Source organism: Malania oleifera, chromosome 3, assembly GCF_029873635.1.
Source record: "Malania oleifera isolate guangnan ecotype guangnan chromosome 3, ASM2987363v1, whole genome shotgun sequence".
Classification (NCBI taxonomy): Eukaryota; Viridiplantae; Streptophyta; class Magnoliopsida; order Santalales; family Ximeniaceae; genus Malania; species Malania oleifera.
Window position 1 is genome coordinate 56,850,561 of NC_080419.1, and position 16,524 is coordinate 56,867,084.

At 38.5% G+C, this 16,524-nt stretch overlaps 1 protein-coding gene across 1 annotated transcript; it reads right to left on the reverse strand.

Annotated features, from left to right (window-relative positions):
- Positions 1-8,786: 8,786 nt before the first annotated feature.
- On the reverse strand, positions 8,787-12,331 carry LOC131150878 (probably inactive leucine-rich repeat receptor-like protein kinase At3g28040). Its single transcript, XM_058101926.1, has 2 exons — positions 10,509-12,331; positions 8,787-10,389 (listed from the first exon to the last, which is right to left on the reverse strand). The coding sequence occupies exons 1-2, from the start codon at positions 12,053-12,055 to the stop codon at positions 8,904-8,906; spliced, it is 3,033 nt and encodes a 1,010-aa protein (XP_057957909.1). The 5' UTR covers positions 12,056-12,331; the 3' UTR covers positions 8,787-8,903.
- Between the last annotated feature and the right edge of the window lie 4,193 nt (positions 12,332-16,524).

A 16,524-nucleotide genomic window follows, 5' to 3' on the forward strand; every position in this document is an offset into this window, starting at 1 on the left:
AAGGGATGGTTCCTAATAAATTTCCAGTCTCTAGGAAGTTCTTGAACCTCATTTTCAGTTTTATTATCTTCAGTTGATTTATCATTAATCGCTAAATCTTTGTCTACATTATTTTCAATGGAGAGCTTCTTTAATCCTTTCCTAATTTCAATATCATCTTCATCATGTCTTTTTGAAAAAAGGATTAGATTCATCAAAGACAACATGGATGGAATCAATAACAGTTAATGTTCTTTTATTAAACACTCTGTAAGGCTTACTGTTAACTGAATAATCTAGAAAGATTCCTTCATCAGATTTTGAATCAAACTTTCCTAGGAGCTCCTTATCCCTAAATACAAAGCATTTGCAGTAAAAGACATGAAAATAAGATATGTTTGGTCTATGGCCATTCCATAATTCATAAGGAGACTTATTAAGAGAAACCTAATTAATACTCTGTTTATTACATAACAAGCAATGCTCACTACTTCGGCCCATAAATATTTGGCTAATTTATGTTTATTAAGCATTGTCATACCCTTTATTGCAAGGACCTATTCTTTCTTTCTACAACACCGTTTTGCTATGGGGTCTTAGGTGCAAAGAAATTATGAGATATATCCTCTAGGTCATAGTAGTTTTCTATGTCATCATTTTTGAATTAAGTTCCCCTATCACTTCTAATATGCGCTATTTCGTAGCCCTTTTCATTTTGAATTCTTCTACAAAGTCTAGTAAATTGATCACATGATTCATCTTTATGTGTAAGAAATAGTACCCATGTGAACCTAGAAAAATCATCTACAATTACAAATGCATACAATTTTCCTCCTAAACTCTAAACTTAATTAGCACCAAACAAGTCTAAGTGCAGCTTTTCAAGTGGTCTAGTGGTGGATATGATTTTCTTTTTCTTAAAACTTGATCTCATTTGCTTACCCATTTGATATGCATCACAAATTTTATTTTTCACAAAATTTTTGGTAAGCCTTTAACTAAGTCATTTTTCACAAGTTTTGACAAAAGATTCATGCTAGCATGCCCTAGATCTCTATGCCATAACTAACTTGCTTCATTTGTAACAGAAAAGCATGTTACATGTTGAGAAGCTAAGTTATCAAAACTGGTGGTGTATACATTTTCATGACGATTAGCAGTAAAAAGGATTTTGTTATCAGATTTATTTTCAACAATGCATTTGTCATTTTCAAAGGACAGTGACCTTTATCACACAATTGACTTATACTCAGAACGTTATGCTTTAAACCATTAACTAATAAAACATTATCAATAACGAGGGAAGATTCCTTACCAACCTTAACTACTCCGATGATTCTACCCTTTGGGTTGTCCCTGAATGTCACGAACCCTCCTTCTTTGGGAGCAATGGATGCGAACTTGGCCTTATTGCCAGTCATATGGCATGAACACTTGCTATCCATATAATACTTGTCCTTGGATGAGGACGACCTTAAGCATACTTGCAAAAATATTTAAGTAACTTATGTTGGTCCCCAAATTCTGTTGGGTCCAAAAGGGTTAGTGCCTGGTTCACCTTTGACTCTCCAAACTTTCTTAATTTTCACATGTTTATTTCTAAAAGGATAGTCAAATTGAATATGACCTATTTTTTTGCACTTATAACATGTTATTTTCCTGATTGATTCTTTAGGTGTAATGTAGGAGATTGATTTATGAGTAAAATATCCCATATAAAGATCATTTCGCCTTATATTCCCAATTCCGTTAAATCCAAGACCTTCTTTACTAAGCGAATTTCTTTGGACCCCTAAATTTGTAGATAATTTTGGAGCTATCCTCCAATTTTCTTTCAAGTTCAACCATTTTTGAATTCTTCCCATTTCAAAAAGTTTTAACCAATTTTCACATTTCTTTTTCAAAATATCATTTTCCTTGGTCATCTTATTTAGCAATTTTAAGACACAAATGTTGTTGACCTTATAGGTCATATCTCGTTTTGATTATAACAAATACTTTGATATTTAATGGTTGATGAGTTTGTGTGCAGGACAAATTAGAAGTATCATATGGTGCATGCACATGCTCTTAAAGAAGACGAAGACTCAAAATGTTTATTCATTGTAATTTATATTTATCATTTTGGGTTTGTAATAGTAACATAGGAAAATGGTCTATAATAATTAATGTCTTACCTGCATGGTAGAATAGATAGGCTCAAGACCATAGTTGGACCTTAGGGATAATCGACGCCAGATTTTTAAGGTATATACTCAAAGGCCTTAGATCGACCATAGGACCCACAAAATTGCATGAAAATGACCCCCATAATCTTAGTGTTTATTATCATGTGAATAGAGGTAATCTTATAAGAAGAAAAAGAAAAAAAATGCACAAAAAGGGCATGTTCGGTCGACTGAACTTCTACACACAAAAACCTTCAATCAACCAAACCTCCATCGGGTCAATATGTTGACCGCTTGGTCGACCAACTAGTAATGTTCTCCACAGTCCTAGTCGACTGAACTTCCCTAGGTCAACATATTGACTCTTCAGTCGACCGACCAGAAATTGAGCTTCAATGCTTTGGTTGACCGAACATCCTCGAGAGAATTCCTAATCGCTCGATCCACCGAACTTCGTAGTTCAAATTGACCTGGTCGACCGAACCGCTTAGAATTGAAAAATCGCCCTTAAAACCCTAGTCTGGTTAATCGAACTTTCAGTTCAAATTTTACCCAGTCGACTGAACTTGGTCACTTGGTCAATCGAACCTCACGTCCAGTCGACCGGTTCTCTTGGGTTGGACAATTATTTTTACTGTGATTAAATTTTTCAAACAGGGTTAATGGTGTTAAAATGTTTTTAAACAATCCCAATAATACGCTACATGTCCTGAACGGTTATATTTTTGGGGAACTCTATATATACCCCTTCATTTGCAAAAATTAGTAAGAGATTAGTAATAATAATTAGCAAATATCCTCTGATTTTCAAAAAGCCAAAATCTCATATTCAAGCCATATACTACTCCTCTTACTCTTTCATATTAAAAATACTTCTTTGTATGAGTATTCTTGTGTTTTATCTCATCAAGCTTAAACTCTCTCTTACTTGTTTTGATTGAGATTTATTTTTCATAGAGAGTAAGCTTCTAGTTTTTTAGGGGGCTTCGTAAATAATCCTTCCATAGAAAAACTTTTTAGAGCTTCTGGGTTTTGCATTTTCATTGCAATACTCAAGAGTTCATATTGAAATCATTATTTGACACAAAGATCATATCATTTTCACTCTCATGCACTGATTGCAATATTTGCATAAATATTTTAGAGTAGACACGTAGACTACACTGAGCTTATCAAATCCTATCTTTTGGTAGTGCATTGATTATACTGTGCGTATTGTAATACATATCTGCTTGTGAAGAAGTGTATTTCTATGTACAAAAATTTCACATCATTTGTTGTATTCCAGGCGTGAGCTAGAAGAGAGAGACTAGCCCTGTTGAATAGTCCCGGATTGGCTTAGATTCGGTTAGGAAAGCTAGGTACGCCATCCTAGTAAGGCGTGTTGGTTGAGGTCAGCCCCTCCAATTTACCTGGTTGTAATCGGTGCTGCTCTATCCATTAAGTGAGCCATAGTGGAATCCTTGTGTTGGTGTAGCCAAGGCGGGGACATAGGCAATTTGGTCGAACCTCGATAGCATATTGCATGTATTATTTACTTTTCTGCACTTTACTTTTACTATACGTGTATGTTTATTTGTTGATCGCATATACTGACCCTAGGTTGTGTAATACTATTGTTAAACCGATTGACCTAGGTGATGATTTTTAAATACCCAATTCACCCCCCTCTTGGGGTTGCACCAAAGCTGAAAAATGTACTCATGCTGCAATTCTTTATATATAGGCATGCTATCAGAATCACAATCATCATCATTAGAATAATAAGAAGATAAGGAGCAGGATGAAAATACCTCATCATCGTGTGCCATCAAGCACAGGTTCCCATCCTCAGAGTCACTACTGTCAATTTCTGAATTTCTGCTACTTTGTTTGTCCTACGATGTGCCGGCTTTCATTACTTTTTTCTTTTTCTTTGATTCCCTTTTCAACAATAGGCAGTCTAGTTTGATATGCCCGACTTTGTTGCAGTTGTAGCATGTGGGAGCATTTTATTTTTATTTTCTTTTGGTTGATTCTCCCTTTTCAGATACTGAATCTATGAACCTTCTATTTAGCCTGCTATTCTTTCTGAAGAACCTACTGAATTTTCTGGTAAGCATAGTCATGTCATCTCCTGATTCTGGTTCACTTCAATCACTGGACAAGTTAGTAGATGTTTTCAAAAGAGTCACATTCTTTATTCTATTTTGCTCATTTACTCTCTCATTAATGGCCAACTCATATGTGATGAGTGACCCTATTAGTTCATCTAGGGACATTGCTTTTAAGTCTCCACCCTCAGCTATGGCAGTAGCCTTTGCTTCCCAAACAGGTGGCAAACCTTTAAGAATTTTTCTAATCATTTCATACATGGGATATATCTTGTCTAATGCATGTAGATAGTTAATGATATGAGTGAAACAAGTGTACATACTTTGAATAGATTCACTAGTGTTCATCCTAAATGATTCGTATTCACTAGTCAACATATCAATTATACTATCCTTGACATCTTTAGTGCCTTCATAAGTAACCTCTAACTTATCCCATATTTCTTTGGTAGTAGAGCATGCCATAACCCTATTAAATTCATTTACATTAAGCCAACAGTATAAAATATTCATTGCAGTTGCATTTATACTTACAACTTTCATATCATCATCAGTGTATTCTTCCTCAGTCTTAGGTACTCTAACCTCATCTTCAATTTTCATGGGAACAAAATTTCCTTTGGAGACAACTCTCCACACCTTCCAATCAACAATTTTAAGGTAAATACGCATCCTTTGTTTCCAGAAGGTATAATTGACACCATTGAAAATAGGAGGATGTGTGGACAAGGGTCCCTCAGGAAAATGGGTTACAGTATTATGAGCCATTTTGATCATTTTGCAGAAAAACAATTATGTCTAAGAAACTAGGCTCTGAGACTAATTATTGGAATTGGTGTATTCCCAAGAGGGGGGATGAATTGGATTTTTAAAGTTTTTCTCACCTAGGTCAAATAGCTAGTAGCAGTATTCACAAACCTAGGGTCAGTCTAGAGCATATATAAAATAAACTAATAAATACAACTGAATTAAATTTGCACAAGTAAATCAACCAAACATGCACAGTATAAAAAAGCGAGTAAAGAAAAGATAACATCAGATATGTTATCAAGGTTCGGAAAATGTGCCTACGTCCCCGCCTCGGCTCACAAGCTCGAGGATTCCACCACGACTCACTTAATGAGTGGAGCAGCACCGGTTATAACTAGGTCAAATTACCAGGGCTAACCTCAACCTTTACATAGAATCCTTCCGGATTAGATTATCACCCCTTCAGGTCATGCCTGGAATACAGCAAATAATCAATACAAATTTTGTTTACAAAAATACGTGCTTTTCTAATAAGCAGATTTGTACTAGTATAACCAATGCACTTTAAAATGATAAGATCCATAAGCTCAGTGAAGACAATATTACAACTCTCAAAATAATCTCAATGTGGCAATCAAAGTGTGAGAGTGTGCTAAGATAATATCTTTGAAATAATATATATAAATATATCAACCACACATAGGGTTTCAAAGATTTCAAAAGTATAATCAAATATCTTAAAAAGATTTCCAGAAGTTCAAGTACAAGAGATATTTAGAATACAAGCTTGTCAAAAATATTTTCTTCAAAGAAAACACAAGACATGCTAAAGAGTCTTGCAATAAAAATGCAAAGACTTACAAGCTCATAAAAGTTTTTCCACAAAATAAATTTATGGATTAAATCAATGGAGAAAAACTTTTGGACTTAACTCTCTCTAAAATCAACAAACAATCACAAACAAGAGAGTATAAGCTTGCAATAGAAATGTAGGTAATCTCAAAATACTCTCACTCATTATGATTTTCCAAAGGAATGAGTAAAAGGTGAGGTATATAGGCTAATATAAGAATGTGTAGCTCAAAAACTTTCAGAGAGAAATTTTCTTAATCAAGGCACTAATGAAATCTTGATCTTTACAAATGAGGGTATATATATAGTCTGTACCAAAAAATTGACCGTTGGCAAATAGAGGGAATTATTAAATTTTTTTAATAAGCTTAATCCAATTTACCCTTAATTAAGCTCAGTTATCGCGGTTAAAAATATGGCAACCCGAGAGTTTCGGTCACCCAAACGACACAGATAAAAAAGTTATTTTTTGAACTTCAGGTGGCTGAGCCAAGGTGATTTTCTGAACGTTTGAGGTTCGATCGCTCGGTGAACGTTTTGGTCTGCCAAACTTGTCAGTTCCGTCACCCGGGCAGAATTTGAACTTAAAGTTCGGGTGCTCGGGAAAGGTGAAAATGTTAGCATTCATGGTTCGGTTGACCATGAACAGTGCGTTCATTTTAGGTTCGGTCGCCTGAACCAAGTCAACCTTTTTGACTTGTTACCTATTCAGTCAATCGAGGCGTTTTCAACGTGCTAGGTTCAGTCGCCCAAAGTCCTTTCAAATTTTAAAACTTGTCTTGGTTTTTAGTATAGTTTACCAATGTTTGCATAGTTATGATTTGTAAGATAGAGGGGATTCGTGCAAGTGATGTGAAGGGACCTAGGGTTGATCTAAGGTCATTGAGCTTATAGTCCTTCCATGCATGCAGTGCATTAATTATTACAGTCCTTTGATTATTACAGACCCGAATTAATTTAATCATAAAATACAAATGTAAATAATTTGGTCTTCATTTCCTCGGAGTCACCATACGCCACCAAGTGATATGATTCTTTTCCATTCCATACGTAGAGTGATCATGCACACAAACTCAGGGTATAGGTTAAATACAAAGATATTTGTCATTATCAAAATCGGATATGACCAATAAGGTCAACAGTGTTTAACACTGAATAGTTGTAAGATAGAGTTACAACATGATATTATTCTATACAGAACTATAGATTGGCAGTAGTTTATACAAAACTAGAGTATGATAGTATGTTGTATTCATGTGAATGCTTGGACACTGTACCACTACCACTTACGAATACATTTAGAAACCTTCACCTTATACGCAAATTATAAAACGTAAATCAGAAAAATTATAAAATATGAAACATATAATGTTAAACCATGAAACATATATTTAATAATAACGATAACACACAAATTATGCTTAGGATAACCAAAACTTGCAAATAAAATCACACGACGAAAACACTCACCAAAACATACTGTTGTTTGTTAAGGTATGGGTATGAATAGCTGGTTTGAGGGATGGCGGTACAAAACGCCTCAATCATGATAAATGAATGCATGATAACTGATTGAGGGATGACAGTATGAAACATCTCAATCATGATAAATGAATGTATGATTAGCTGATTGTGGGACGGTGGTATGAAACGCCTCAATCATGATAAATGAATGTATGAATAGTTGGTTGAGGGAAGGCGGCACGAAACGCCCCAATCATGTATTGAATGTTATTTTGTGTGTAGATTATGCACCTTGTGGATTTATGCATAGGACTTATGAGCCGATTTGTAAACTGAGTATGTATGGCTGGATTGGGGGATGATGGTACGAAACGCCTCAATCTCAACAAATGATTTATATGTATACATATCATGTAACTTGCAATTTATAAGAATAGGGCTTGTGAGTTGAGTTATGAACTGAAAAAGAATGTGTGCTATAAAATTGTATAGGTATGAGTATAATTTAAATTGCTATTTCATTTGAGTTAGAGATGAATCATAAGTATATATATATATATATATATATATATATATATATATATATGTAAACTCATTGACACACACTGACACTAATTTATTTCATCTTACTGAGAGGTGTCTCACCCCGTTAATATTTCAACATTTCAAGATCACCAGGTAACCATGCCTAGGAGCTCAAGGACGGGGTGTAGATATTATAGATAAAGCAAGTGTTAGTTTGGATTTGTGTATATAAATGATTAGAGTTTTGGATTATAGTTCTGTCTCAAGAGATAGTATAGTAATGGTTGAGAGGTAGTACTCTGGTATGTATAGTTATGAATAGGTCTATTTTTGCTTCCGCAAACAGTGAATGGGTAGATGTAATATTTATATTATCATGTACATAGGTGTTATGATCAAAATGAAAGAAAAAAAAAAAAAAGAAATAGGAATGTAAAAGTATGGTATCAGAGTTGTCACGATCATGTATTATTATGAATATTTTTATCAATAGGGATTTTATGGGGCATTACATTTTATCTTGCATTGAAAGTATATAATTATAATCTACACAAATTCAAATTCAAATCCCAAAACTATCATTGCCTTTATATACTATTTTACTAAGCATTAATTTCAGATTTTAAATTTAGACAGTGTATTTGAATGAAATTCATTACAATTTTGGACTGCATTTTGTTAAAAGTTCGGATAAATTTGATCAAATCAAAACCTATAATTCAAACTCCCAAATGTAAGGTTACTAATTTTGTAATATGGTATACAAGACTACATATTTTCTAATTTTATTTGGAAGACTGAACTTTGGATACACTAAAATGCTACTTTACAATTCTTAATTCTTAATAACAATCCCATGACGTGTAGCATGACGCGGCGCGCTGGGTTAATGACGCATGTTTGTCACCTGCCATTTGACACTCAAAGCTATTACTCCATTCGAAACAGAGCAAAATAGAAGAAATGATTTCATAAAATTTTTGCATATTAACATAGTCATTTTTCAAGAGAAGATCCATGAGAGAGGCTGGCGGTACTCGATCAATTTAAATTCTCTTGGTTAAATCTTAAATTAGAATATTTCCATCCCTTGGGGAACGGGGGTTTTGATGACCTGCAGTATCTGCACCACTTCTGCCATTGAAGGCCTGCTTGAAGGTATCTGAGAAGTACACACCAGAGCCAGCTTGAGCACCGGCAACACCTCCTCCTCTGGGTAATCCCCCATGCTCCCATCCACACAATCCAACACATTCCCTTGCTCCAGCAGAACCCTTACATGGTCTCCCAGTATCACCACATTGTCTTCTCCATACTCAACCGGCCTTCTACCCGTCACAAGCTCAAGGATCATCACTCCATATCCATAAATATCGCATTTCTCGTTCACCCTCAAGCTCTGGCACGCCATCTCTGGTGCGACGTAACCCAGTGCACTTTGAAATCTAGTACTAATTACGTGCTTGTCCAACTTTGTGAGAAGCCTTGCAAGCCCGAAGTCTGAAATCCTCGGGTTGTAATTCTCGTCAAGCAAAATGTTGCTTGGTTTGAGGTTGTAATGTGTGATGGGCGGGCGTAAGGAATGGTGCAAATGGGCTAGCCCTTTAGCTGTTCCAAGCAGGATTTTGAGCCGGATAGGCCATGGAAGGGAGGCGGAAGAAGGGGGCCTTTCGTGCAGCATGGCTTGTAAGTTCCCATTGGGTGCATAATCTGACACCAGGAGCTGCATTTGAGGAGTCCAGTAGTACCCTTTGAGGTCTATGAGATTTGGGTGTCTTGCCTTTCCCAGGACTCGAACTTCTCGGTCGAAGTCTTCTGGATATTGGATTATATTTGATGTAACCAGCCTTTTAATCGCTACCATCTCTCCTCGCCCCAGTGAGGCCTTATAAACTGTTCCAAAGACTCCACTGCCAATCTCAGCAGCCTTGTTAATTAGGCATTCGGGTTTGATGCTGATCAAATCTTGTGATGTGTTCAAATCAAACAGAACGAATTTTCCCATAGTAGCGACAAACCCCGACCGGGAAGAACTTGAGCACATGCTTTCCAATGCAGTGTCAACAAAAGCAAGCCTCCTCCGAACGGAAACATTGAGTAGGCCAACGAGCATGACTCCGACCGCAATCACGAGAGCTGCAGAGATTGCAACAATGGCGGAAACGCTGAGGAGCCTATGGTGCTGGAATTCCTTGGAATTGGAAGATTCATTTCTTCCGTCATGATCACGACCACCCACATGGTTGTTATAGGCATGTGGGTCGAGGACAAGGGGCTTTGGAACATTCATCATACATGGCCCCTTCAACAATGGTGAGCAAATTCCTAAATTTCCTTGCAGAGCACTTTGATCCAAGCTTGGAAAAACACCACCAACTGGAAGCCTGCCCTCAAGCCTGTTATAGGATATATTCACTGCAAGAAGATTTTCCAACCGCCCAAGCTCCATTGGTATCTCTCCACTCAACATGTTGAACTCCAAATTCAGAATCTTTAACTTGCTCAACATTGCAATGGATTTTGGAATCGATCCGTTCAAGTTATTACGGGACAAGCCCCTGCAATAATATTTTTAGGCTTAACAATTCAGTAGGTAAATATGTAAATTTTCAAAAAAAAGAAGAAGAAAGAACTGCACAACTGCACAAGCTGGAAGAACAAAGACAACGCGACTTACAGCAAGAATAGAGATGAACAATTGCCAATCTCATTGGGGATGGGGCCTGTGAAAGAATTTTCATCCAATTGAAGAATGCCCAAACTCCCAGAATCGCATATGTCCGCCGGGATTGATCCATACAAGCCACTCTTCCGAAGATCTAACACTGTTAGATTCTGCAAGTACCCAAGTTCGGGCGGCATACTGGATTGGAGACTGTTCCATGACAAATTCAGGTATGTCAACCTAGAGAAGAGACCCATTTCAACAGGAATGGATCCTGCAAACCGGTTCCTGGACAAATCCAACTTCAAGAGCGACTCGAAAACCCTGCTCGAACCGGGCGGGATGGGTCCAGTCAACTCATTTCCTGATAAATCAATTTCCTCCAAACCCAGACCAAACAAACCATCTGGGATGCTACCATTCAAGTAGTTTCCTCGCAGCCGAATCACCGAAAGATTGTGGCAGTAAAGCAGTGACATTGGTATGTCACCAATTAGCCTGTTATCAGACAAACTCAAAAGTTTCAGCGATTTCAGGTCACCGACTGAAAATGGAATGGTTCCCGACAAACCATTTCCGGAGAAATCAAAGTATTCCAGGCTGCTCATGTTACCAATCCAGAGAGGGATTTCACCAGTTAACGCGTTATTCGACACTCTCAAAAAAGTCAGAGAATTTAGCTTCTGTAGAGAGACCGGAAGCTCTCCACTGAACAGATTATTTCCTAAATCCAACACATTCAAGTGTGGGCAAAACCCAATATCGGAAGGCAATCGCCCGGAAAAGCGATTCCCCTGTAAATTGAGCTCTTTCAAGTTATGCAAGACCGGCACTCCTTCTGGCACAGACCCAGAGAGCTCATTGTTGGAAAGATCCAATGTGCGAAGGCGATTCAGTGACCAAATCCCCATAGCGAAATCTGGGCTACCCGAAAAATGATTGTTGGATAGATTGAGTCCACTTAGAGAGGCACATCTTTGCAGTAAAGTACTGGGAATTGGGCCCTCCAGAGAATTTTGGGCTAAGGAAAGGTATCTGAGGGAGGAACAGTTCTGGAACAGAGAGTCCGGTAGGGGGCCGGAGAGGGAATTGTAGGAAAGGTCTAGAAATCGGATTGAACTCATATTCAGAACAGAGGTTGGAATCCGACCTGAGAGGCTATTGTGGGAGAAGTTGAGGGTTTGAAGGGAGGGGATTTGGAAAAGGTTGGGGCTAATGGTGCCGCTGAAATTGTTGGAAGAGAGGGAGAGGAGTTTCAGGTGTTGAAGCCCTTCGAGTCCGCGCCCAATCTTCCCCGACAAGCCGAGGCCGTCGAGGGAGAGTTGAGAGACTCGGCGGGAAAGGGGGTTGCAGCTTACGAATTTCCAAGAGCAAGGAGAGTCATTGTCTTCGTTCCAAGACTGGAGGTGGGAGGAGGGGTCGTGGATTCCGGATTTGAAGACGATCAGGCCCAGCACGTCGTCGTTTAGTTGGAGCGGAGCGTCTTCGCTGCCCCTGCAGCTTTTGGAAGACGCCATTGATATTAGCGAAAGCAGTAGCAGGTGTTGAAGAAAACCCATCCTCTCTCTCTCTCTCTCTCTCTCTCTCTCTCTCTCTGAGTACTTAGCTTTTGCTGAAGCAGCAGCGGGAGCTAGCTGGGCAATTCTGAAGTCGAGAAATAGAAGCGGTGGGTTGGGGTTGGGGACCGGAACATCATGCAGTGGCTAGCTTGACGAAAGCGAAAACACCATTCTCGCAGAGAGAGAGAGAGAGAGAGAGAGAGAGAGAGAGAGAGAGAATGATTTTCTTTTCGTTTTTTCGGGGAGGAACATTGGCAGTGCATGGGATGAATGTGAAATCCAGTTTTGTTTATATCATGGGTTGGTCCCTTTGTTGGGACGGAATAATGTGGGTTTGCATGTGGAAACCGCAGGGTGCTCCCGCAAGGTCCAAACCGCCCTCACGGACGCCTTGGCATGTAGCGGAAGAAGGCAGTCCCACCATTGGAATTGTAGTGCCGGTGCTGTCGCGTCACTGGATTCAGAGAATGAGGCTTCTCGTGATCCGTGCAAGAGTCCGTGCGTGACCGACGGACAGTGGGAAAGAGATACTGGCTTCACAGACACAAGTTCTCCAATGGATTTCCCTCTTACCTCAGTGCTCGTGGGTGCATGGCTATGGCTATCCTTTTACCTTTTACCTTTTACCTTTTACCTTACCGCCGACACTGACCATGTACTGTTCACATGTTTTGAGGTTTGTCCCGTTTGGTTAAATAAAGAAGGCTACAATGGAAGCCTTGGACCTCGGTTCTCAAATTTAAACATCCCCTGCGGAGTGCGTACCACTAATGTAATCTTTAATTTGTACCACTTTCCCAGCGCTATTAAAAATAAATAAAAATAAAATACAACAAATGCTACAATGCTATTCCAAGGGCCGCACAACTCCATTGATGAAGTCCAAAAGATGATGAGAATATATTTTTTTTATAGTGGTACCGGAGTGTTGTAAATGAATCCATTTAGGTTTAGGGTCACGGGTCTCCAGAATCTATTGGTAAAGACATTGCCAGTCAACATGTTGATTAGTAATAAACATAAAGACTAATGCAGTGTTGGCAGGTTTCCCATGTATTTTGTCATATTCCCCAAGTTTCTGATGATGTATTATGTCACTAATAATGGTAAATCGTTACTAATACTTATTAGTGATAGTTTAGTGACAGTTATAGAGTGGTGACTAAAACGGCAATCTCAACTGACTATTAGTGACTGTTGGTCCGCATATGCGTCTAGAGGGGAGGTGAATAGACGTTTTTCACAGATATACAACATTTTCTACAATCACAAAGTTTTCTTGGCAAGAGTAAGGATATTATATCACAGTATGTATATAAAGCAAATAGCAATAAGTGAGCAAAACAAGAGAGAAGAGATAAGAAAAGCTTAACACAACGATGTTAATGTGGTTTGACACCGAACCTACGTCCACACCTTGAGACCAACTCAAGGATTCCCCAAATCTACTATGTAACCCTCCTTCCCGACAGAGAAGCCTTTACAAACTAGCTGCTCACAAAGACCTTTAACAATGGTGCTTACCTAGAGTCACCTTATAATGGCTCACAAATAACCTTCCAATTCAATAAATTTGAAAGCAAGTGGATAAAATGTAGAATGCTCCTCTTTGAACTGAATATCCCAATATAAACCTCACACTATTCCTTCTTTGCAAATGGTGTGTAAACAAGACTAAAGAACAAGAGGGCAAGAAAGCACAAAATAAAACCCTAGTATGAATGCACAATAATTGTTCTCAACAACCAAATTTCTTAACTACTTTGAAATAAATGCATAAGACCCATTTAAAGGCAAAAGGGACGAGTTGAGTGCTGGAGAGCCGTTGGGCATTAATTAACATAAGACAAATTGAAAACTAACCGTTTAAGCGCATTTAATGCAGTCTGCAGCCCGACATTTGTCGATGAGGTCATGACTTCGTCGACGAGTCCCATGTGTACCTTCGTCGACGATTCCCTATGTTCGTCGATGAACCATCGGTTCTGAATTCAAATGGGTCTCGATTTCTTTTCTTCGATGAGTACCCTGTGCACGTTGACGAACCACTACATTGTCTTCGTCATCGAATCCCGATTATTCGTCGATGAAGATGCTCTGAACTTTTAGGTGGTCTCAGTATCTTTTTGTCGACGAGTATCCTATGTACGTTGACGATCCACACCTTATCTTCGTACCTGAATCCACTGTATTCGTCAACGAACCTACTCTGAACTTTTTGGTGGTCTCGATATATTTTTGTCGATGAGGTACCTTGTTACGTTCGTCGACGAATCCCCTGTATTCGTCAACGAACCCTTTACTTATATTGGTTAAATAATGTTCAGACTTTAGTTTATGTTAAAGTAAAGGTTTCATCTTGTTTAGAAATAATGTTTAATCTATTTTAAGATGTCTTGGGTTGATAAAATATGTTTGAAAGTTATTTAGACATCTTATGCAGTTTAATTAACTTAATATGCATGTATGAGCCCAGTGTCTTTGTTCTGGCCTATCATGAACTAAATGCATATGCAATTTACCCATCTCTTGCTAATTACTTTTGAACAGCACCATACGCAAGGAATTACAATATCAACCTTCTTTACACACACACAACCTAAAGCTTGTGCTTGCTATGTAAGATCCATAAGTGCTTTGGTTGAGTGGTTAAGTTCTGAATATGTCATATGTTGGACTTTGTTGATGGTCATTTGCTCTTTATTGGTTTGATACATGTTTAACCCTTATGCTTGCTTTGGAACTGTCCTGTGTATCTAAACTGGACTAGAGGAAAAGTGTTAATAACCTTAAAGAACTATTAATGAGTTGTTGTCATCAAAATAAAGTAAGAATGAAAGCCCTTAGCCACTAGGACTAACATTCTCCCCCTTTTTGATGATGGCAAGTCATTAGAGTTCTTTTGAAAAAAAATAAAAAATGCTCCCCCTCATAGTATGCATATATGTCAAATCTTTAGCAATTCCTCCCCCTTAATGTATGCACTATGTGATAATCATATTTAGCTTTCGAAAAAGGGACTCAAATGAATTTTCAGCAGCATGCCGTTTGTAAATTAAGCATTTTTCATGTTTTTAAACCTGTATTAATTTAATATCTTACACCAACAGTTCAATATTACCATTCAACACAAGCATCTCAGTATTTTTCATTCAACACAAGTCCATACATGATTCCAAAGTGAGAATAATGTTAGAGAAAAATAAAGGATGTATAACGATTTACATCAGAACATCAAAAGTGATGCAAAGTCATTAGTATGTCTAACACAAATAGGAACCATCACTACATCAGAAAATATCAACCTACATTAGAAAATAATATCAACATACATCAGAAAATATCATCCTCCCCCTGTCAACCTACATCATCATCTCCCCCTTTGCCATTATCAAAAATAGGGGGGTGTCACCAAAGTCTATTCCAGTGGATGATCAAATTGATGAGGAGAACAGCTAAGGTATCATCTATAGAGTCAAATCGTGTGCGATTTTGATTTTCTTGGAGTGCCAGGGCCGCATAGAACGAATCAAAGCAGGCACGGGTGTGCAGATCGGACTGAGTCATGGCAAGTTGAAGACCATCGAGATGCTCGAAGATGGGATCAACAGTAGGTTCCTCAGCCTCCTCATCCTTATCCATGGCAACTTTAACTTCATCTACTAGTGCCCGACCCTGCTCGTGGGCTTTTACCCACGTATTTGTATCTTCATCCTTCTCAAAGTGCATTCGACGTAGGGTAGCCTCCATATAGGTGTCATCCGGCGTAGGGTGAATAGAAGGTATCCCTGCGCGAATGAGGCTGAAATGATCAAAAAACATAGTGAGCAAACACCATATGGCAGGCAACCCCGTTGTCGTTTCAGACTCTCCTCCACGTTTTGAAAAATGATCGTAGGCAAGTAAATGCCTTTGCCGGCCCAAAAGCAATACATGAAAAAGATATCACCTAGGGTTACCAAATCACGCCCACCAGTTTTGGGGAAGAAGTTGTCGGTGATCATGTGATGTAAGACCCGAAATTCAATGGTAAGGTCCTTGGATTTGGGTCGGGCCATAGGAGGGATACGGGGGTCCAGTGATCAGTTTGAGAGCTTCGTGAGACTTAAACCAATCATAGTGTGTGGGCCAAGAGGCCTTAGGGAGGCCTTGGATAGGATAAAGCCGACAGCCAAGGACGTGAGTAAATCTATCGTCCGATAGGAGAATGAGGGTCCCCTTTACCGTGGAATATGCCGCAACACCATGATGTGATGGAATAAAGTTTGCGTAATACTCTCGTTCGAGCTCCTCATATACGAGCTCCCCCAGATCAAAAAGGGCATCTATCCGATAACTTGAATCTTGGATAATAGTGCGGGAAAGTGAGTTTGAAGGAATGTCGATGGAACGATCTTACCATGCACAATGTGACGCTTGGAGATGTCGTTTTGATATCGGTAAGCAGCCTTGGAGAAAACAAACCGTAA